Below are 22,562 nucleotides of genomic sequence, written 5' to 3'. Positions count from 1 at the left end.
TAAGTCTTTTGTTTGAGCAACTCCTGAGCAAAGCTGAAAAAGCGGATGTAGAAATGGCCAACAGGAGCAAGAAATGTGTCCATGAGGGTTGTGAGTTTATGTTGAGCAAGTTTGTTTCTTAAGTCTTTTGTTTGAGCACAGCAGAAAATTTTAATAGATATGCCCAAACAGGAGCTAGAAATGTGTTCACAAGGGTGTGAGTTTTTATTGAGCAAGTTTGTGGCTTAAGTCTTTCGTTTGAACAACTCCTCAGCAAAGCAGAAAATCTCATTTCGAACTTAACGAACTCAACTCTAAAACCAATATCTCTTTGAATTAACATAAATATTTTTCTTAGATTTCTTTTACAAATGTGTGTTCCCATTGCCATCTAAACGCATTTAGAAACGTGCTTAGCCTTCTCAAGCAGCTCGGGAGCTGTAGAGAACTCTTTGCCGCTTGTCGCTGCGCATGCATAATTAATAGGTCCCAAGACATTAAAATATTAAAGAACACTGCATAAACGTCTTCGCTTTATAAATTATATTCTTGTGTCGCGTTTCTTTCTTTTTTGTTGTTCACTTTGTAACGTCTTTAACGTTTAAACTGAAATCAACTCATCTTAACTTAATTCAATCTCTCTATAGTGCAACAGCGTTTGGCCTTGCGCATTAAAAACTAAATTTTATAATAAATAAAAAAGTTAACCTAAAGTTGCCATAAATATCGAAAGAGGAAACAACAACAACAACAAAACTGATACTCAGTTGTAAAGAGACTGTGTTGCATACGAAACGGGAAACTTCAAGGATAACCAGCTGACATGCCACATAAATTGGATTATTAAAAGGCGAATCGCGATATATAAACGAATCAATACATATTGTGTATATAGGCTTTCATATATAAAAGGTGAGTTGCATACTTGAATATTATTTTAATGGGGAATAAGAGTGTAAATAAATTAAGATAAATGATTCATTAATTAAGATAGAGTTGAGCAAACGTATCTTTTATTAAAGTTTAAAAATAAAGTTTTGTTTTAGATATAAATTATGTAGAGTTGGAAACGAAATTTTATACAATCTGAATATGTATATATTCGATGACTTTTTTCATTTCCACAATATTGATAAATATTGATTTTGAGACTTGACTTTTTCGACTCCAAAATTAGCTAGAGCCTTGCCCTTTGGTATTTACACAGATTTGGTTTCCATATTTATACCCTGTTTATTATTTAAATATGGAACCATAAACAACGTAGTTCTTTAAGCATATTAATTTCTACTGAGAAACTTCTAAAAAAGTTTTATACACTTTTAAATGACACCAAAAATATAGTAAAAATAAAATATTTGTGATATTTTATTGTGATAAATGTATAAATTCTTGCCATTGCCTGCTTAAAAGTTTAGATGTTAATGTACATTTTTGGCATATTATTGATACAACCAGCCCATAAGAACAGCTTTTGTGGCCTTTGATTGGTTAGCTCAACTCTTTGCTGACATCATGCAAGAAACTCGAGATAAGTTTTGTTGCTGCTGTATCAAAAAACACACTTTATGGCACGCCTTTCGGCTTGTACGCTGATGTACTCATTGCGCAAAAATGCGATTATTTATAATCGATTAATGATAAACAATGGATACGTATACAAATGGCACGCTTTCATTTTGCCAAGCGACTGGCAATTAAAAATTGATTGTGCATTAAGTGGCGTTTCGATTGTGTTTAAGTAATTGATTGATCGATACGATCGGGTCAGAAAGAGAGGACTATATGACTATAACTAGGCAGCAGCCAGATGCCAAGAGCTGGCCGTATAAGTAGCACAACAGCAATCAGCATGAAAGAACAATTTCTTCTTACTTTCTATAAAACAGAAAAACAAAAGCTACCGCTTGTCTTCCGCGGCCGGCTTGTAAGTGCGTCGTCAGTCAGTTTGGCCGTTTGTCAGTTTGTCAGTTCGTCAGTCTCGCATTCGTTTGTCACATTTATTCAATAAAGGCCAAGTCAACTTCCAAGTGGAGAGTCAAAAAGCGAGAGCGCTACGGCACAAAGAGTTAACCTCAATTCTTCGAGACGCACTCGCCGCGTGTTGTTGCTTAACACTAACAACAACAACAACAACAACAACAAAAACAATAACATAAAACTGTGTAGTCTTGTTGTTATTGTTTATTTTTTTAGGTTTAGAAAATTTCACTAACTGGAAGTGAAATGCAGAACAAATGACGTGTTAGCTGTCTCCAGCAACACCCGCGCTCCCTGCCTCCAACGATCTGTGCGATCTGTAAACAGAAAATACTTTTTGGCAAGCATTTTTATTTGCTGAGTTCATATATGTATTTGACGCAGGCAAATAAACTCGTTTCGCTTGCCATGATTTCTTTAGTACAGCGTCTTTTGGATTTTATTGGGATGAGTTCTGCTTAAAAATTTAGTTAGATGAAATTTTTGTGCTGCTAAAAGAAACCTGTGTAACTTGTTTTAGCGCGTGTTTTACGTACTGCGGTTTCAATGATTAGTCATAATTTGTCTATTGGCATGTGAATGAAACGGAAGTTGAGACCTGCTGATTAGCGACAAGTGTGATATCCAGTGCTAGTCGATATTATTTTTAAAAGGGTTTGTTATGCTTGACTGACTGAGGATCTAGACGGGGGAAAAGGGGTGGTCACATCTTGTAGGAAAAACATGATGTTATGAGCTTGCGTGACTTTGGCTTTAAGCGTCGGACTAACAATTGGGAGGTTGACGATTCAAATTCAGCAGCTATATTTAATTTTATTGTTTTATTTCATTTTTAAGCGTTGGACTAGCAAACGGTTTTACGCCGGTTCAAATTCAGCAGCAATTTTAAATTATTTTTGGTTGATTTAATTTGGATTATTTCGTCAATTACTTTATTGGAAAAGCAAAACTTTTTCCTTTAATTTTCTCAATTGTATTTTCGCTTGAATCCATCCAAAGATTGTTTTATACGTCCAATGTTCCAATGATCTAATCCACATTCTTTCGTCTTAACTTTTTCCTAGAATTTCAATCTAATCCAAAAGAATTTAAAAAAATACACCAAAGAAGTCAACATTAAAATGCCTTGATATAAGACAGGCATTATTTGTTCTCTCTATAAATAGCAGCTGACGCCTAGACGGCGGACGATCGACCCTAAAAGAAATCAAATTCAATTCACAAATCCCCTGTCATCCGCAGGTAATGAAATAGTAGCACACAATGGAAAATACCTTGACGATTTGTTTACCTGCTTTAAGGTGCAAGAAGTCATTTTAAAGGAAGACGAAACAAGACACATTTTGATTGTTATTGTAGGAGAAAACTCTTGGACGATAAATAAGCCGCTCGGTGGCTCGAAAATTTGACAAACAGCGCACAATACATCAAGTGTCAGTTAGGCTACAGAATAGGGGCACGCAAAAGGGGCGTGGCCTGCTGACTCAGACAACAACAAGATCTTTTTAGCTGATTAGAGCTGAAATGCCAGTTCGAATCTTCAGATCCTCTGCCGGCCAGGTTCGTGTCTTAAGTCTTTAGTTTCAAGAAAAACATGCAAGCTGTATATTATGCCTTAGCAGCATCTCATGTGTGTAGCAATCAGTAAATAATTTTAGGCTGGCGGCCAATTATTTGGATTTCAATCGGAAAACATTTTCTAATCAACAACTTTTCCTTAACTTCCGTCTTCGTTGACAGTGAAAGTGCTCAAAGTTTTCAAGCCTCTATTCTAAAAGCGAATTAATGGCGCCCTTAAGTCTCTTTTGTGCGAGTGAAATACAAATAAAGAGAAAAAAAAGGCGCTTAATCATCTTGAAAAACAGTTGACAATACTCTACACGAGTAAGTTTCATAAGTTTTCCGAGCCGCATCTCTCCGCTGCGGTGGGCGCTTTCACGGCGCCGCCGTCGTCGATTAGTTACAATTGACACGAAAAATTTTTCTCTTTCTTTATTATTTTTTTAATATTATTTTTTAATTGTGAGAATTGTGCGCTACGTGCACATAATGCCACAAGAAAGTGGATCTGTGGAGCGTCCGGCCAAAACGTTTTGGCGCTGTCATTGTCGACAATTGTTAAAAAGTGATTAAGCATGCCGTGATATGATACTTGCCGAGCTCAGTAAAAGTATTTCTTTTGTTTAAATATTTAAAAAGTAAAAATTATATCAAATATATAGCATAAAGTAAGTGGCAGAAAATGGATAAATAATTTTTAAATATATTGCCTTATTATCTGAATATTATTAATATATTTAAATTCTTTTAACTTTAACTGATTGTTAGCTTCATTTAAATTTTAAATTATCATATTTAATATTTTCAAGTTTTTTTCTTTAACTTTTACTGAATTCTAATTTCATTCAAATTTTTTTCATATTTAACAAAAATTTAATTTTAAATTATGTGTTTGTTATTGTTTTATGTTTTCCCGTTTGTATTTTAATTTAAAAATATATTTGTACTTTTTATAACATTTATTATTTTTATTAATATCCATATATTATTGGATATATTTGCTAGATTCTGTATAAATACTTTGTTGAGATATTGAGACCTACTTCTATTATTTATAAAAAGTATACATATAATATACATTTTTGGTCAGCTGCGATTTCGCTTTATTTTCCTTAAATTTAAATTTATATTTATTTTATATTTATTTTATATTATTTTTATATTTATTTTATATTATTATTTTGGCTAAAAAAACATTTAAGCTATTCTGCTAACTTATCAATAATAATACTTCGTTTAATTTAGCGACCTTTTGGGAGTTTTAGATATCAGCTTTGCTTTCGCAGTTTTACAACTCGAATATCTTTATCTTCTGCTCTCTCTCTTTGGGTACACAGCTAGCATACAAAAGACTTAGGCGAGCAACTTATGCATTCTTCAAACAACGCTCACTTTCAGCATACAACCGAAATTTCAAGCAAATACCTTGGCAAAAAAGCTATAAAATTCACATGACTGCTTCACACCACATACAAACACAACCACACACACACACACACACACGCATACGCACACCCAGCTAGAGACACACTCCCTCAGCGCTCAGCGCTGACTCTTGACTTGTCTGCCTGCATATTTATTTCCAACTTGGCTTTAACCTGTTTGCGTTGTGTGGCTTTCCGCTGCATTCTGGCGCCCATTTTCGAGTTTGGAATATCTGCTGCGTTGCTGCTTCTTGAATTTCAAAAAGTCACTAAAAACTGTTACTGATGCCGATGACTGCGCTGCGACCGTGTGCGCGGCTTGATCATGATAGCTACTTTTTATGCCTTTGCAGGGGGTATTATAAATTTGTCAAGGAAATGTGCATAAAGTATATATATATATTTATATACTACTCATGATCAGTATCAACAAGCGAGTGGATAAAGCCAAGCTAGTCTCTCAGCTACAGGCAATACATAAGTTGGCATTGCCAGGATGCTCTACATCATTAAGCTAGTTTACGAAAAATTGGGCGAAAATTAAGTTTTGGAAAACTTTTATAGATTTTAAGAAATTTTGACAGACTTGGCGATTCACTGTGCCCCTTTTATATAAACTAAATCTTATCAACATCAGACATAACAATTAGATCTACAGAAAAAATCAAAAAAAAATTTTATTAAAAACATAAATGTTTTCTATATAAAAAATAATAATATTATTTATGTTTATATAAAAAATATAGAAAATATTTATGTTTTTCCAGTTATCTTTTCCAAACGTATTAATTACGAGTTTAATTATTCTTCCCACATATCTGTAGAGTTGCTAACCACATTTCAGAAGGGTATTCAATCTTCGGTGTGTCGTTCTTTTATGACTTTAGTTGTGTTTAGCTGCATGATATCACGGCTGCGTTTGCCTCGTTGACTTCACTGGCCACCAGGTGCGGGTGTGTGCGTGTGAGTGTGTGTGCGTGCGATTTTGTGTGCGTGTGTGTGGGTGTTTGTGTGTCTGCATAGGTGCAGCCCATTGCATATTTAGCATTTTTAAGTTGGTTTTTGCCAGGCTTTTGTTGCTTTGTTGATTTGCTTCTTTGGTTTATTTATATTTCTTTTTTTTTTTTTTGGTTATGAGCAAGTTTTTCACTTCACTTTTCATTTAACGAAAACACATTGAAGGCAAAACTCTTTCTTGTCTATTTACAACTTAAACATTAATTGCGCCAGCCCCCCTCCTCAGACAACAGCCCCTCCCGCCATACGCCTTCGTTGTCGCCTTGGTGCGGCGGCTGCGATTGCATTGTGAAAGCGCTCGGACAGTAGAAATCATTTGACCATTTGTGTGTGCCACTGCTGTGTGTGTGTGTGTGTAAGTGTGTGTTTGTGTGCGCTCTGCTAAGCTTTCGTCAGCCTGCACATGAAAACAAACATTGTTTTTCATAGCCAAACATAGTCGTAGTTACTTGCTGTAGCAGCTGCTGGCGGCGCGACGCGTCGGTGGCAAGTTACACACGGAGTGAAAAGTGAATTGAAGCTGTTAAACATTTTAGCTGAAGCTCTATTTGGCTAACCAGAAAGAGGCAAGCGTGGCTCTTGAAGATTTATCAATGAAAACGACTTGGATGAAAGTTAAAAAAATGTATATATATATATAAATATAGCCAATCATTAGGGTAATTTATATTGCAATGCAATTAACCTTTAGTCGAACCCTTGCTGGTAATTACCAGCCCACACTGACCACAAATTGTATGCACACACACCACAACCTTCACAGCTCATTAGACCCTTCAAGTAGCGCTCTCTCAATAAGTAAAGCAAAGTCTGAGGCTTTTGCCACATTATTTGTGGCGGCAACCCAAATACCAAGCACTCAAAATGCTACATGCCACAAAAAACAAAACCGAAACTAGTTCAATGGGGCTGCCCAGCTGGTTTTCTTTGTAAGCTGTAAGCTGTTGGCAGGCTGGACTGTGCCCGGCAGGCAGGCAGGCAGCCAGGCCAAGAGCTGCTCCAAGCGATGCTGCTGCTACCTGCGAGCCGAAATTAAACACACAAATTTGTGCTAAGGCAAAAGATCAATAACACACACAAATACACAACAGCTTAAGTCGCTAACACACAGAAATGAAATCGCGCTGAGATCAGCAACAACAAGAAGAAATTTACATAAAAATCTGGTTTTTCGATTGTAGAACCTTTGCTCGAAACAGTTCGATTTGTTGCGCTGCAGCCATTCAGTCTGCCAAGAGCAGATCACATAACGGTTCCAAAGCGGATTTAAAAAATACCTTCGGATTAATCGCAAATGAGAGTGAGTCTGAGGCGTTGGCTCTGTGGTTACTTTTGCGAATAAAAACTTAAAGACCTGAGGCTGCAAATCTTACAATTCGTTTAAGGGTTCAGTTTCTGATCCGGGTTTCTACATTTATGAAACCAGGCTCTCAATTTTCATTAAAATTTCATTAATATAAGCTAGCGAACTGCTTCGGCTTCGTGACTGATTCGATTTGAACCAGCGTCTTCTCGGTTGCTAGTTCAACGCTCCGGCAGCTAATCCAAGCAGACTCCTAGCATCCCGTACGCTATGCCCGCTCATATGGCTGCGTTGTTTTATGTACGAGCTTTGACCCCGACTTTTCGGAGCTTGAACCCCAAATTTCATCCCCACGACTAAAACATGATATAAAAGTAGTTGTCTTTTCGATAGATCGTTTTTCGGACCAGTTTCTCTCAACGATTTCGTGCTCACCTGCTCCTTTTTTAAAATTGAAACCGCCCGACAAACCCAATTTGTGAAATGCGCGCTGTCATAAAACCAATTGACCTTCAAGCGATGCCGATTTACAAAGTTGCTGTAAGATGATAAAAAACAAAAAAAAAATGCTAAAACCAATAAAGTTTCGATCATTAGTTGGGCGGGCAAAAGCACACGCTGACCGAAACGGGTTTGCCACAAATCTCGAGCTGTGTGGCCGATATTGGCTGACCAAGCGGCAGGCAAGTGCTGCTGCTGTGAGTGAAAGTTCAGTTTGCAGTTTGAATGAAAAACTGGTAAATACACACACGCGGCGTTTGCCAATGTGAAATGGAAAACTAAATGCAGCCCATAAATGGCAAGCCGGCAGCTGGCGGTGCAGTCGGGAGAGTAACAACTGATCGAAAAATTATTTACCAGTTGACTTTTACCATTTGCCTCGGCTGCAGCCATAGCCATGGACTACTACTGTATGCTTACCAGCCAAGCCGCATTTAGTCATCGTCAACCTTTTTGTTGGCTGCGCTTAAATGTCGAAGGTGTCATCAATAATTTTACCTGTAAACCCACAACCGGTTTGGCTACAGCCTCTCTGCGGCTGCTGCTGCTCTTTTGTTGTTGTTGTTGCTGTTGCTGTTGGATTTTCATTTCGATCGCTTTGCATATGCTTGAAAATTTGAATTTTGATTGACGCTCCATGAGTCTCAACGTTTTCCTCGACACGGCGCATTGCGAAACAGCTTTGCAGACATGTTTGCTAAAAAGGTTTTATTCGGCTGGCATTGCCTCACTCAAAGTCTTTTTGTTCTGCCTTGATGATGGTCTGTGGCTATTGTTGTTGCTGCTGCATGTTCTGCAGCTGGCTGCCACAGGTTGTGAGCGGTTTGAGTTTCTTTCTGCGTCGAAGCTGTCAAGTTCGTTGCGTAAGTCTTTTGTTTTTTGAACAGCAAAGAAGAGTTCGAATCAAGGATATTTATAATAGTTTTGGTTATTTCAAACAGAAATAACTGCAAATAGCCGAAACTAAACGTGAATCATCATAGATTTCTTTGAAAGGATTCAAATTATGAACCGATCCACCCAATATTTTGGTTGGGCTTGCAGACTTTTGTTTTTCTATATAAAACTACTTTAAATGTATAAAACTTTCAGTAGGACCTGATCGGATCACCTGACGCAATGTATTGTGATAAGCATCTCTTTATAATAGCTTTCATTCGATTGTTGATTAAAACGCTTTAATAAATAGCTTTAAATGGGTGTCAGGCACGCTGATTACGAACAAGCTACAACTAATATTGTATAATTTTAGTTTAAATTTCCCATACCGTCCATTTTCATGTAAATTTTGCTGAACATTGCCAAATCAATTGGCGCATAATCAACTTTATAGATACATAATCAAAGCTATGGCAAAAGGCTTTAAACGAAAGACAAACTGTACGAAACCTTTCACTCTCGCCCGGCGCTTTATTAACATGCTAAATACGTATTAGCTTTTCGATTATTTATTAGTATGCATACGACAGCTGATATTTGCATATTGCATATTGCAGTTGGTTAAGCGCCTTTTAAAAATGCACATTGAGTCAGAGACTGGATGATGCGATCCTCTGTCTGAAATTTGAGATTTTTACCACTATCCAGACAATATTTTGGCCATTGTTTTGCCCGTTGGCATAGTTCGTGCTTTGATTTCGGTTCATGCTTACGGGTTGCGCTCATTAGCTATGATTATATAAGCAAAATATTTCTGTCGGGGTGTTGACTTCTAACTGACGTCTAATTGTATGACCACAGGGCAGGCAAAAAGTCTCAAGAGTTTGCGGAACATGATAGAGTAATTCAATTAGTCATCGAATTGGTATTAAATGAGCGGAAACTACAGTTAAGCTCAGTTAGCGGTGTTTGCCGTTTCGTTTTAGGTGCTGAGAATTGAATTTAGCTTAATAGAAGTTAAAAAAAATGAATTTAGAATTAAGTGATGAATAATCAAAAATCAAAGGTATCAGGTATATTTCATTATACCCTTGCAGAGGGTATTATAATTTTGTCGTGAAATGTGTAACGCATAGAAGGAGACATCTCCGACCCCATAAAGTATATATATTCTTGATCAGTATCAACAGCCGAGTTGATATAGCCATGTCCGTCTGTCCGTCTGTCCGTCTGTCTGTTTCTATGCGAACTAGTCTCTCAGTTTTAAAGCTATCTTTATGAAACTTTGCAGAATTCCCTCTTTCTGTTGCACGCAGCTCATATGTCAAAACCAGCTGGATCGGACCACTATATCATATAGCTGCCATAGGAACGATCGGTCGAAAAGTAGGTTCTTGTATGAAAAACATTTTTGTTTATAAAGTTATCTTGACTAAACTTTGTATTTATTAGTTTTACTACGCTTCCCATATATATGCAAAATCCTATTAAGATCGGACAACTATATCATATAGCTGCCATAGGAACGATCGGTCGAAAATTAAGTTTTTGTATGGAACATTTTTATGTTTTTCAAGATATCTTGACCAAACTCGGTATTTATTAGTTTTACTAGGCTCCCCATATATATGCAAAATCCTATTAAGATCGGACCACTATATCATATAGCTGCCATAGGAAAGATCGGTCGAAAATTAAGTTTTTGTATAGAAATTTTTTATGTGTTTCAAGATATCTTAACCAAACTCGGTATTTATTAGTTTTACTACGGTCCCCATATATATGCAAAATTCTATTAAGATCGGACAACTATATCATATAGCTGCCATAGGAACGATCAGTCGAAAATTATGCTGTTGTATGGAATTTTTTTGTTTTTCAAGATATATTGACCAAACTCGGCATTTATTAGTTTTACTATGCTCCCTCCACTTATGCAAAATCTTATTCACATCGGGCAACTATATCATATAGCTGCCATAGGAACGATCGGTCGAAAATTAAGTTGTTGTATGGAAACCTGTTTTGTTTTTCAAGATATCTTAACCATACTCGGCATTAACTATTTTCCCTGTGCTTCTTAGATACGGGCAAAGCACTATGAGCATTTTGAAAAGGTTGGGTCTGCAAGGGTATTAAATCTTCGGTGTGCCGAAGATAGCACTTCTTTCTCGTTTTTGATTAAATTAAGCTTTTATCATAACATGTCCCATTAAAAAAAAATGTGACTTTGACTCATCAGCACAAATTGATGTCAGTGTTGAAAAAACATTCACTTAATACACAATACTCAGCTTAGCTAATGACTATGCACTTTTTTGTGGCCATGCCCGATCGGCCCACGCCCCCAAATTGACACCGTCTAAGCCTTCATTCAGCCGCAAAGTAAATACACATGTCTTTTATAAACAAACTGTTGCCGCGGTCTACACTTATTGGCGCCTTGCCGCAAACTAAACAATGGCAGCCATCACCCACACACACACACACGCACGCAAATATTTGTGCTGTTCAGCAAAATAAATAACATACAACATAGACAACAGCAACAACAGCAAAAACAGCAACAACAACAGCAGCTGCAGCCAGTTTGCTGGCTGCTAATGTTTGGCAGCAAGTTGCTTTCTGGGCCAAACCGCATAGCCAGCTAATTGCAGCAACAACATTGGCAACAGTTGCCGGCTGCTGGCTCACAAAAATGTGGTTTGGGTGGCTACACAGCTGCACCGCAGCGAAATAGGATTTTAAATGATTTTTGTATGCCCTGTAACTTAAAGGTGAAAGAGGTATGCTGGCACTTTTGTTTTAAATAAAAATATTATAATTTAAAAAAATTTGAATTTTGAATTATAAATTGAGAAAAATATTAAGAAATAATCTCGTCCTTATATGCTCTGTAATTAAATGAAGAAAGAGTTTGCTTGCACATTAAAATAAATATGAAAACTGCCTTTTAATTAGGTATTTGACTTGCAGATGCCCTGTTAATAAGAGGTTAAATAACACACAATAACTTTAGAGCAGAACGAAATGTAAAGATTAAATAAAAGGCTATGCTTGCACCTAAATGTAAAAGAGGAATCTCTTATAAGAAAGCACTTGGCTGACACAGGAATATTAGAATAAATTGTAATTTCTTTAATGCCTTCTCTTTCTCGCCCTTTTATTCCCTGTTAGTGAAAGATTAAAGGTCATGCTAGCACTTTAGAACAAAAAAGAAATGCTTGCACCTTAAAAGAAAATAGAGAACTATCAATAAAGAGTTATAAATATTGAAATAAGCATTTGATATATTTCTTCATATTAAAGAAAGCATTTTGATTTTTGAAGGAAGAACATTTAAATTATAATTATTTATATACATATATTAATAATATTATTTAATGTAGATAAGCTCCTTAGTGTTAACTTAGTAGGAAACATCGAAATTTTGAATTATTTTATAAGGTAATCGATCTTTTTGATTTATTTTTATACTGGTTATTATATATTTATATATATATATTTATATATATATATATTGTATTATTCAAACTTTACGCTCTCAATTTGACTTAAAAATGCAAAAAAGGGATTAAAATAATTCAACAAAAAAGTGCGCGCTAAAATATGCATAAAAGGAAAAATTATGCGCGTTGCATAATGCAGGCAATTAAGAAGCGGCCGCCGCCCTTTTGCTTGTATTATTTGCGCTACAAGTGCGGGAAAAACTAATTTTTTTTTTCGTTAATTAACTTTGAAAGCTGTTGAATCTTGGCTGATGTCGTGTGGTGCGTGTGGTGTTTGCTGCGCTTACTTGCAAATTAATTTGGCTTTCAATAAAAAAAGCCGCCGACGCCACCGACACTGTAAGCCGCTTTGAATGGCTCTTGGCTTAAGTTTCAGACTCTCGCGTGCATTAATCAAAGTTATCTAATAAGCATTGTAAATGTGTGAGTGTGTGTCTCTCTCCAGTCGCAAATGAAACATGTGCAAGGTGCGAAGCTGTACAACCTTCGCGTTTGACTAAGTTTTAAGCTGAGATTTGAGATTGCCAGCAGCAAGTGTCTGTGTGTGTGTGCGTGAGTGTGTCTGTGTGTGGAGATTTTGTTTGCGGAAGTTGTTAATGGGCTGGTCTAGGGAGTATCAGATACGTCAAGCTTAACAGCTGCAACGAAAATATCATTGTAAGCAAACCAAAACGAAAAAAAAAAAACATTACAAAAGACTTGGCCAACAAACTTGTTTTGGGCAGCGTCATAAAAAGTGATTTTTACGAATCGAAAATTATGTTTTAATAGCTATAAAAGTGAAATTACAATGTTTTCAAGACTAAACAAACTGACAGACATTTGTCAACTGATATTTAAATTCCGTTAAATTCCCTCAAATTAAAATCCTCAGTTTCAGCTCTGCACATTTTTACCACCTAAGTTAAAAAGCACCTTTCCCAAGCACAAACAGCACCCAAAAACCAGTTAAACTATGCGCGTGTAAACTAAAAATATAATATAAACAACAAATATGTATGCATAATGTGTTAGTTAGTTATAATTGCTTGACAATAACGGCAACCTTGCGCCTCGATCTCGGCTTTCAGAGCAACACAAACGCCAGACTGTATGACTTACTTTGCATAGCGTATGAATGAAAAGGCACACACAAACACACATACACACGAACACACTGTATGTGCCCGGGCATTTAACAATGAGACAAAAGTGAACTACAAAGTTCAGACAGACAAGCACTTGGGACTTATGGCAACAATGCAAAGAGCCTTAAACTTTATATGTGAAGTGTAAGAGGCGGAGATATAAAAACGATTGTATAAATATGAAGTCAAGTTTTTTTTCTTTTTTGGGCGCGTAACAACTTGAGAAAGGGTAATCAAAATGGGCGTCTGGAAAGCTTAAAAGTTAAGATTTGGGCGAAGCTAACTTTTGTTGTGGATTATTTATTAAATTGATTAAAGTTGAATCTTGACATTTATCAAGCAGCTTGAAAATTTAACGAAATCTCTTTGGAATATTTATATAAAATAACGAGAAAGTAAGGATATTTATGACACCCCGAAGATTCAATACCCTTTCTTATGAAAATATATGATAATAGTGAAGCTCTTAAATGCTGAGGTTGATGAAAAAATAACCCTTCTATGGCAGCTATATATATATATTGATTCGATCCGGTCGACATATGTACTGCCTGCAACAAAAGGATGGAAATATGCAAAGTTTGGAGACGATAGCTTTAAAACTGAGAGACTATTTCGCATAGAAACAGACAAACGGACAGACGGATCTAAAATATACATACTTAATGGGGTCGGAGATGACTTCTTCTATGCGTTACACATTTCATGACAAAGTTATAATACCCTCTACAAGGGTAAGCAAGCACTTTAAGAATGCATGCTAATAAATGGAGAATCGATGTATAAGATTCTTTACCCATTTACCTAATTAGAACTCATCACTTATATTCATAAATTATCATCTATTATTTAGCTTTCATCAGTTTAAATTTTAGATTTGGTCATTGGATATTTGTTGTTTTATTTCCAAACCCACATAGCTCAGATCGCAAAAGAAGAAACACCGATCCGCAATTTCACGCTACTAAAAGCGATTAACCCCCCATTAGTTAAATTTATTGCATGACGGCGGCCTCGGGATTTAGTCACTGTGTGAAATATATGCAAAGCTTGTTTGTGTTGAATTCTGTGGTTTTTTTGGCGCAGAAACTTTCTAAGCCGCATTCACAAAGTTTTTCAAAGCCACAAAACACGTGCTGCACTCAAATTTACAGATGCGATAAAATTGCTAAACGGCTAAACACATACAAAAATGGTTAAAAGAATCTGAGCTCAAATAATATGCGATTCTTTTTGGAGAATCGAAATAAGCCAACCAGTTTTGGCAAATATTTTTATAGAATTGGGCGCGGCCTATTATTACTTTTGTATTACTTTTTACACTCATTTCTTGCTATTTATTGTATTTAGAAATAAATTCTCAAACTTGACTTAATGTTTCTGGTATTTTTCTTGCAGGCTGCCCCATTCAACTTTAATTGGCATTAAATCGGCAACATGATCAAGTCGACGGCAGCCAATTCGCATTGGCTGGCCGCTTTGCTGTCGTTGCTGCTGGTGGTGCTGCTACACACAACCACAGCGGACGAGGCGTTTTCGTGTCCAAATGGTAAGTTTCGCATTCAACTTGAATTTCCAATTTAAGCTGCACTTAAACAATTCGAAAAGGCACGTGCGTGGCCGCTGCAGGTGTGTCCAAAAACTTGCGCATAAATCAAAGCGAAAATAAATGTAATTACATGCATTAAATCTATATATATATATATATATATATTCCTATATAGTCAAAGCGGATGTTGAATTGGCTTTTGCCAATGGGCCGGGCAAATTGTCTTTGATTTCCGTCGACTTAATTGGCTTTTGGCTGTGTGTTTGTGTGTGCCTGCCGCGCATTTAGCCGCAGTTAAAATCTTTGTTAAACTGTAATTAAATGCGTTGCTTTGATTTTTAAGCTAACTTCTAATTATATATTTAATTGCTACCAGAGCATTTATTTAAAACAAACATTTAATTTAAAAGCTCTTTAAGCATATCATTTGCTGTTAAGCAAGGTTGCAAGCGAGAATAAAATTTGGCAAAGTTTATTAAATTCAAACTAAATCAAGCATTTCTTAATAGGAAGCTTTAAGACAGATTTTGTAATAGAGACATTCGTTGGGGTTAGCTTTTTATTTATTAACTTCTTGTGGCAACTGGCTCGCAGAGTCTATCAATAGTTATTCATACTTCATTAAGTGTTTTCCTCCATTCATACAAATTAACCTTTGAGGCAGAGAAATCTTTTTCCACCACATCATCACTCATCAATTAATCCGATTGAACCAGAGGAAATCTTCTTCTGAGGCTATTAAAGACCTTTAATGCTTGTTTTCCATAATAATTACATACATCAATACGAATTTTATGCTGTTTATAAGCAAATGAATTCTTTGTCTGGACTGGAAAAATAAATGAATGAAATTATGATAATCAGTTTTCTTCTACAAGAAAATTGTCGATCATTCTTTGTTAACAGTGAAAAGAAGCCTCTCTTAGGCTCAGCAGCTAATAATTATTTTCATTAGTTGCTAAGCTATTTCAGGCCCTAGGATAGGAAATGTTTTTCTTGGCCATCATTAGGCCACAGCTCTAAGCTCCTTTCATAAATATCACGCACACTTTGGCCATTAAAATGCAAGTGCGACGTTATCGTTAATGGCAAATCGACTCAAAAGTAGCCAAAGCCTGCCAAACGGGTTGAACCGCTACATTTTGGCCAGAACAGGCGAAAAATTTTGAAAAAAGTCGAGCTGACGGAAATGCTGAACTAGCTAATCAATCATTCTATGCGGCCTGCAATCAGCAGTCAACATTTGGCGCTGTTGCCTTTCACTCGATGGCCACCTACAACTGGCAATGATAACGGTTATAACATATGCCAAACTGGTTGCTGTTGTTGCCCCACTGGGCGATAATACAAAGAATGCCCGCCATGCCATGGCTATGACAGCACAAAGTTACAGCGCAAGAACTCTGACAAAGATTATATATACATATATATATATTAGATGTATATACTCGTATGAGTACTCTCCATGGCCGCATATGGAAGGCGAGACAAGTTTCGAGCGTAGAAAAAAACGTTAACGCGCTTCGAAACAAGATTTCTTAACGGTTGTTTAATACCAAGCCAAGTTTGCCTGACTGACTGACTAACTTGGCGATCGGTGCGCCGCCTCCTTCTCCTGTTGCCCGACTCCAGTCCCAGTCCCAGTCCCAGTCTACCTAGCATGCCACTGCTTTTAGCTGTTGCTGTTGTTGTTGTTGTTGTTGGAATAGCTGTAGCTGCCTCATATTAACTAGCTGCAGTTGCTGTGCTTATTAACACTTTTATATGCACTCACATATACATACATACACACACATGCAAGCACCTGCCAACGGAGCCGCCAACTGCACGGCGGCCAAAACAAGTTCGTTGCCTAAGTCTTTTGATATTTTCATGTTACGTTGGCTATGTTTTTGATTCATATGCCAGGCACCACTTCTGCAGCCGTATGTGTGCTTGTGCATATGTGTGTGTGTGTGAGTTTGACTTGTTTTAGGTGCAGTTGTGCAAAAATAGGCCAAACTGTTGGCGTTTCATGCAGTTGTTGTTGTTTTTATTGCAGTTATTTAGTTTAAGCATTACTTTTATTGATGGCTTTTCGTGTGGCCTACAATATAAATTAGTATATGGGCGTTTTTAACGATTACATTAGATGCAGTGCTCAATTGCTAGCAGCCTAATGTGACACCTCATTATATGTAAAAATATATATATGATATTATACAATGCACAATAATATTTCTGCACTCTTCATAGCATTTTTGTTTTATTTATGTATTTTGAATATTTTTATGAAATGTTAAAAATATTTTTCAAAATATATAGCTAATTATAAAATAATTTTTTTACATTAATTATGAAAAAAAAAATGTCACTCATTTTTGTGAACTGTATCCCACATTTAATACTAATAATCACATCACATCATAATCATGTTTTCCTATAAGAGCTGACCTTTCAATCAGGCTTTGCTCTGTTTATAATGCATGACGTTTTCTTCGATATTAACCCAAATGAAGAAATGTACCATATATCATTTATAGTTAACTGGGATAGAGGGCATGTGTTATATTAACTTGAGCCACACCAAAGTTTGTATTCATTAACCGTCATTCAACCAACTCACGTCTAACTGTAAATGCCTCAAATTGATAAACAGACAGACGAGCTAAGCAAACAACTCGCAATCTTACCTAGAAACGTAACGAAACGCATAAGTAGGCTACAACAACAACAACAAGAACTATGCGACGACTTCTAAGTTCCACAAAGTTTTGGACACGCTTGAGTAAATGCCAAGAGCATCATCATCATCATCATCATCTTCTTCTTGAAAAAGCTAATTAAATCAAGTTCTTTTCGTGAGCTGCTTGTTGAAAAATGCAGCATTTTGAACATGTTTCTGGGTCAGCACGCACAATCCAAGTGATATATGACACTCTGATTAGGGTCTTATAACACATATGTGTGCTATGGTGGGGTGATATTATTTATGATTTTCAAAATTCAACATTTTAGCAAATCATGAAGCGTAAAATGCGCGTGTGCTCAAACAAATTTGTCGGTGGTTTATGGAAGTCAACACTTTTCTAGTTGACTGACTTCTGTGTGAACTGTGTGCGAAAGGTAAAGCTAGTCAGTGAATGAGGAAAAGATAGACAGAGAATGGGAGAGAGGGAGAGGGAGAGAGAGAGAGAGAGCGAGGGAGCGAGTTAAAGATGAGCACTGGCCAGAGCACAAAATGTGCGAAAAGTTAAATGAACTTTACGTTAGACCCTGAGGTTTAATGAACGTTTGGGCAACGGCCATTGACAGCTAGCAAAATCAAAGTTAAGGCACTCGTATTACCTGTCTGTAATCCACAGCTGCAAAAAAGCCAAATAATACAGCTAGAATTACAGAATTACAAGATATATGTGTTCTTGCAATTCCGCTTTCTACGCAATGAAAGATCTCTTGTAGATAATGTGGCAAAGATAAATTCGCTTTGCCGAGCCAAAGAAATGCATAAAAAAAGAGGCTAATGAAAAGGGGCACAAGAAGATTTATTGCACTTGTGAAACTTATGCGTGCCCGCAACTTGATTTTCACTTTCTTGTTTCGGCAAAGCAACAACACAAAAGAACAGGCAACAACAACAACAAAATAACAATAATAAAACATGAAAAACTATGCTGGTAATTAAATTGCCAAAGTGAATTTCCAAATAGGACAACAGACATGGACATCAAAAAGATATTTTTTGGGTTAATAGCACATAATTAAATAAATAGGTTAAATCTAAATGTTTTGTGTGCTTAAGAGTTGGCGAAGTGTACTTAGTTGCTTAAAAAATAAGTATTTTATTAATTATTTTTAATTTTTTTTTTTAAAGGTTGAATTAAAACCTATATTGCTATTTATGAGCTCTCATTTGGCATATTATTACCTTGTTGAATTAGACATTTTTGAAATCTAGTTTATGACTTTATAGATTTAGAGTCTGAAAATGATTGTGTTACAGCATTTTTTTTTATAGAAGCTGGGCTTTGCTTGTCCAAATAATGTTTTTCATGTTTATAAAAGGGTTCTAAACATATTTTCCCAGTTACTTAAACTACTTTTGCAAGGCCATTCGATTGTTTTCTTGTTTTAAAATTAATACCAAAAGCCAATCCAAGCAGATTTCTCACAGTTTAAGCATTTCAGAAACTGGTGCAAGTGTCTCAGCTGTCTCAGATCACTAAAAGAGCTCTTTGTTAATTTTAATTTGATAAAGTGCAAAGATTCGGCAAAATGAAAAAAAACTTGTCATTTCTGGTTAAATACATATTTCTTAAGAGTATGTGGCGCTACCAGATACCTACCTACCTGCCTGTATGTATAAGCATCGAGTTTTACGTAAGAAATTCTCACATTATTAATTTGTATTGTGCACACAAGATTTCGTCAGAGAGCGTTCCGCTGAGTGTTGAGCCTGAAATGATAGACAATGATCAGAGCAGCAGGCGCAGAGATGTTCGCCTCTGGCTGCTCTTTCAGCAGCTGCCGCTTTGGCAATTAGAGCACGGCTAAAAAATGCAGTTGCATACATTTTCTATACGGAGCTTAAAAGCCGTCTATATACATATATATATATGTATATAAAAAAACAAAACATCAAGTCACGCAGCAAATTTGCATAGCAAATGGCTTACAAAACTTCCTGGCAAGCATTTCAAATATGTGGCACAATTCAATAAAGCAGTCAACAGCCGTGCAAACTCAAGTAAAAAAGAGCAAGAATGGCAACCCGAAGATTAAATACTCTTGTAGACAAATGGCTTAGGGGCCTGAAAATATGTGAGCAGAATAATGAAGCTCATAATTGACGACTTTGGTTAAGACAACTTTAAGAACAGAAAAGTTTTCCATACAGAAACTAATTATTCGACATTTTTCTTCCTATAGATCAGTATGCTTTAGTAGTCCCAGGCTAGTTCTCATATTTAAGGGGCATAATGAATAAGTGCTGGGTTTGATAAAGATATTACTATGATATTGGATGTGATTTAATAGTCCGATCAGGTCGACTCCAACATAGTTTCATAGAAACAGACAGGCAGACATGTCTATATCGACTCGGCTGTTAAAACTGAGAAGAATATATGTTACTCATGGGCTCATAGATGTCTTCTTTTATGTCTTACATATTTCTTTACTTAGTAATAGTACCCTCTAGAAGAGTATAAGACACACACGTTTGACAAAGAAAATTAAAAGAACTGAGAAACTGGCTAACCTTGTCCAGCTGTTGCTGCACCCAGTCCAAGAGTAAAGGAATTTTGCGAAGCCATTGGCTGGTTACGTGGCTTAAATTGCTTCTAGAGAAACTTCAGCTACTTGACGGACAGACCGACATACACACACAGACACACACACACACATTTAGTGGGAGTCGAGTAGAGAGAGAGACAAATAGTTGGCCATTAAAAACAATTACATGAGGTTTGTTATGCTGACCGTTCCGTAAGTCTCCGTTGCCGTTCGACTGATTTCAATTGAAGCGTGCTAAGAACCAAAGAATCCAAATGTCTGCGCCTCTCCAGTTCTACTTTTTATTTATTTACCTTTTTTTTTTCACTTGCTAAGTGGCACAGCGTACGGTTACGTTTGGGTATTTGTTCGTACGGAGCGCAGCTAACATTAAATAAAAATTGCTGCGGTAAATGGGCAACAAATAAATAAATTGGAATTGTGGCAAATAGCGGTAAACACTTAAATAAGCAAAATAAAAAAAATCGAGAAAAAAATGTATATAAAAAGTAGAATTTACGCTGTCTGGGCAGTCAAGATGAGAGCTGCACAATTGGTAAAGAATTTGAAGTAATTTGCCGACATGACAGACGAAATTAACATAATCAGATTGGGGCTTCTAACTGAATTAGAAGCTTACAAAATATTGAGATCAAATAAAAGTGCTGCAATTAACAGGTAAAACAGGTGAAAACAAAAATTTATTGTAGCTGTTTCGGCTTATAGCTCAATGGAACGCCCTGACTTTAGGTTCGGTTCGTGAACTTTATTTATCACATCCATTAACCCAGGCTCTTCAGTTCAAACCTTGGCTTTTCATATGTAAAAAAAAAAGGTTCGGTCTATAAAAAACATTTCGTTTTTCGATGTTTGAACCTTTGTAATAATACTTTGGAAAATAATAAAAAAATAAATTCAAAATATATGTTTAAAATGATTAAGGTGTACATTAGTCTTAACGCATTCAAGCTTGACATTATTATGTCAGGTCAGTTGGCCAAATGCACAAAAATTTGAGCACAAAAAAACAAAGGTAATTAGTTATTATGTTCAAATTTACGCCCTGTCAAAGCTCAGGCAAGGGTATTAGATCAAGGTTTGAGACCCGGTATATGAGATTATAAATAAAACGAAGCGGTAGCAAGCCACAACAATTTATTTTGTTGAAATTCAACTATTTACAAATTAATAATAATTGATATTAGTTTGCGGTTGAGATTCTTGGCAATAGGAAATTGTAGAAATGTTCAGAGAATAAATAATGATATAACATGTTTCAACATCCTTTCCTCGTAATCTAAGCACATCGTTTGGACTCTGCGCAGCAGTTTTTCAACTACAGCGACACGGAAATCGTGAAAGTCCATGCCAAATGGTAACTAACTAACTAACTAACACACTGAGCTATGTCAGCCCATGTCAGTCTGCAAGAAAAACTGTAACAGCTTTCGGAGCTCGCCGCAGCCTCACCAAAAGGCACCAAAGGCAAAGCCGGCATCGACAATAGTGACAACTTTTGTTGACTGTTTTCAAACACACAGCAAAATTGTTTAAATACTTTTGCTTTTTTTTTTTGTTTTGCTTTTTGCAATTTTGAAACGTCGTATAAACATTGCGCGCGCCTTGTGGCATATTTAAGTCGATTTGATTTCAAATGAAAGCTGTCAATCAAGCCGACAGAAGGCGGGCTCGACAAGTTGCAGCAACTTTCCCATTTTACCAGGAAAACGCAACGCATTTAGATTGAGGAAAATGAAAGCGCCACGAGCCAAAATAATTAATTGTAATTTGCTAAAAAAAAATAAATCAAAATTACATACTTAAGTCTTAGCAGCTATCTTCTAATGCAACACGTATGTATTTAGTCTGACCGAGTAAATAACTCAATTAAATGCTTGTGTCTCCAGAACAAGCAATTAAATCTTAAGAGCTCATATGTCTCTCAATGGCATAGAAAGCCACGGCCAGAGATGTGGAAATTAAATTATGCAAAACAAGTCGCTTAGATTGGGGTCACGCTAGAGATCTCAGCGGGAAACCAACTGCAACTGAATTAAATGTCAAGAGCTGCCCGAAGAAGTTGTTGTAGAATTTAATGTCGAACGGAGGGGTATGCAAAGAGTTCGGTTATGGGAAGTAATTTCTCCTTTTATCAAGCGCAGATAGGAGTTGTATCAAGTAGCTGCATGCGTGAGGTTTTTCAATGGAATATGCATTCAAGACTGGTTTGCTGATAAGTGGAGGATAAAGAAGCTAATACGAAGAGAAACCAAATCTATTTAGATTATAGTTTGTTTTAATTAAGCTTTTGATATCTTTTTATGAGTTTGTAAAGAATAATCATTACTGCACATTTAAATTTTAAATATCATTCATGAACATAGAAATGTGTTTGGGTCAATGGAAAATGGCGATAAAATTAAAAAAATTATAAAAATAATTATTTATCTAAAAATATGTCAATTATATTTTGCTTGGCTA

General features: G+C 36.2%; 1 protein-coding gene across 1 annotated transcript in view; it reads left to right on the top strand.

Annotated features, from left to right (window-relative positions):
- uif (sushi, von Willebrand factor type A, EGF and pentraxin domain-containing protein uif) overlaps positions 1 to 22,562 on the top strand; it is a 40,034-nt gene that overhangs the window by 1,891 nt on the left and 15,581 nt on the right. The window contains exons 2-3 of the mRNA XM_064697466.1: positions 627 to 891; positions 14,678 to 14,828. Coding sequence (XP_064553536.1) covers positions 14,717 to 14,828 — 112 coding nt within the window. The 5' untranslated portion in view covers positions 627 to 891; positions 14,678 to 14,716. The remainder of the gene's footprint in view (positions 1 to 626; positions 892 to 14,677; positions 14,829 to 22,562) is intronic.

This window comes from Drosophila montana, unplaced genomic scaffold (assembly GCF_035044405.1).
Source record: "Drosophila montana isolate Dmon_TW-CO22-7 unplaced genomic scaffold, ASM3504440v1 contig_402_1, whole genome shotgun sequence".
Taxonomy (NCBI): domain Eukaryota; kingdom Metazoa; phylum Arthropoda; class Insecta; order Diptera; family Drosophilidae; genus Drosophila; species Drosophila montana.
The sequence above is the reverse complement of the archived record's forward strand: the minus strand, read 5'-3'. Positions and strand labels throughout refer to the sequence as shown.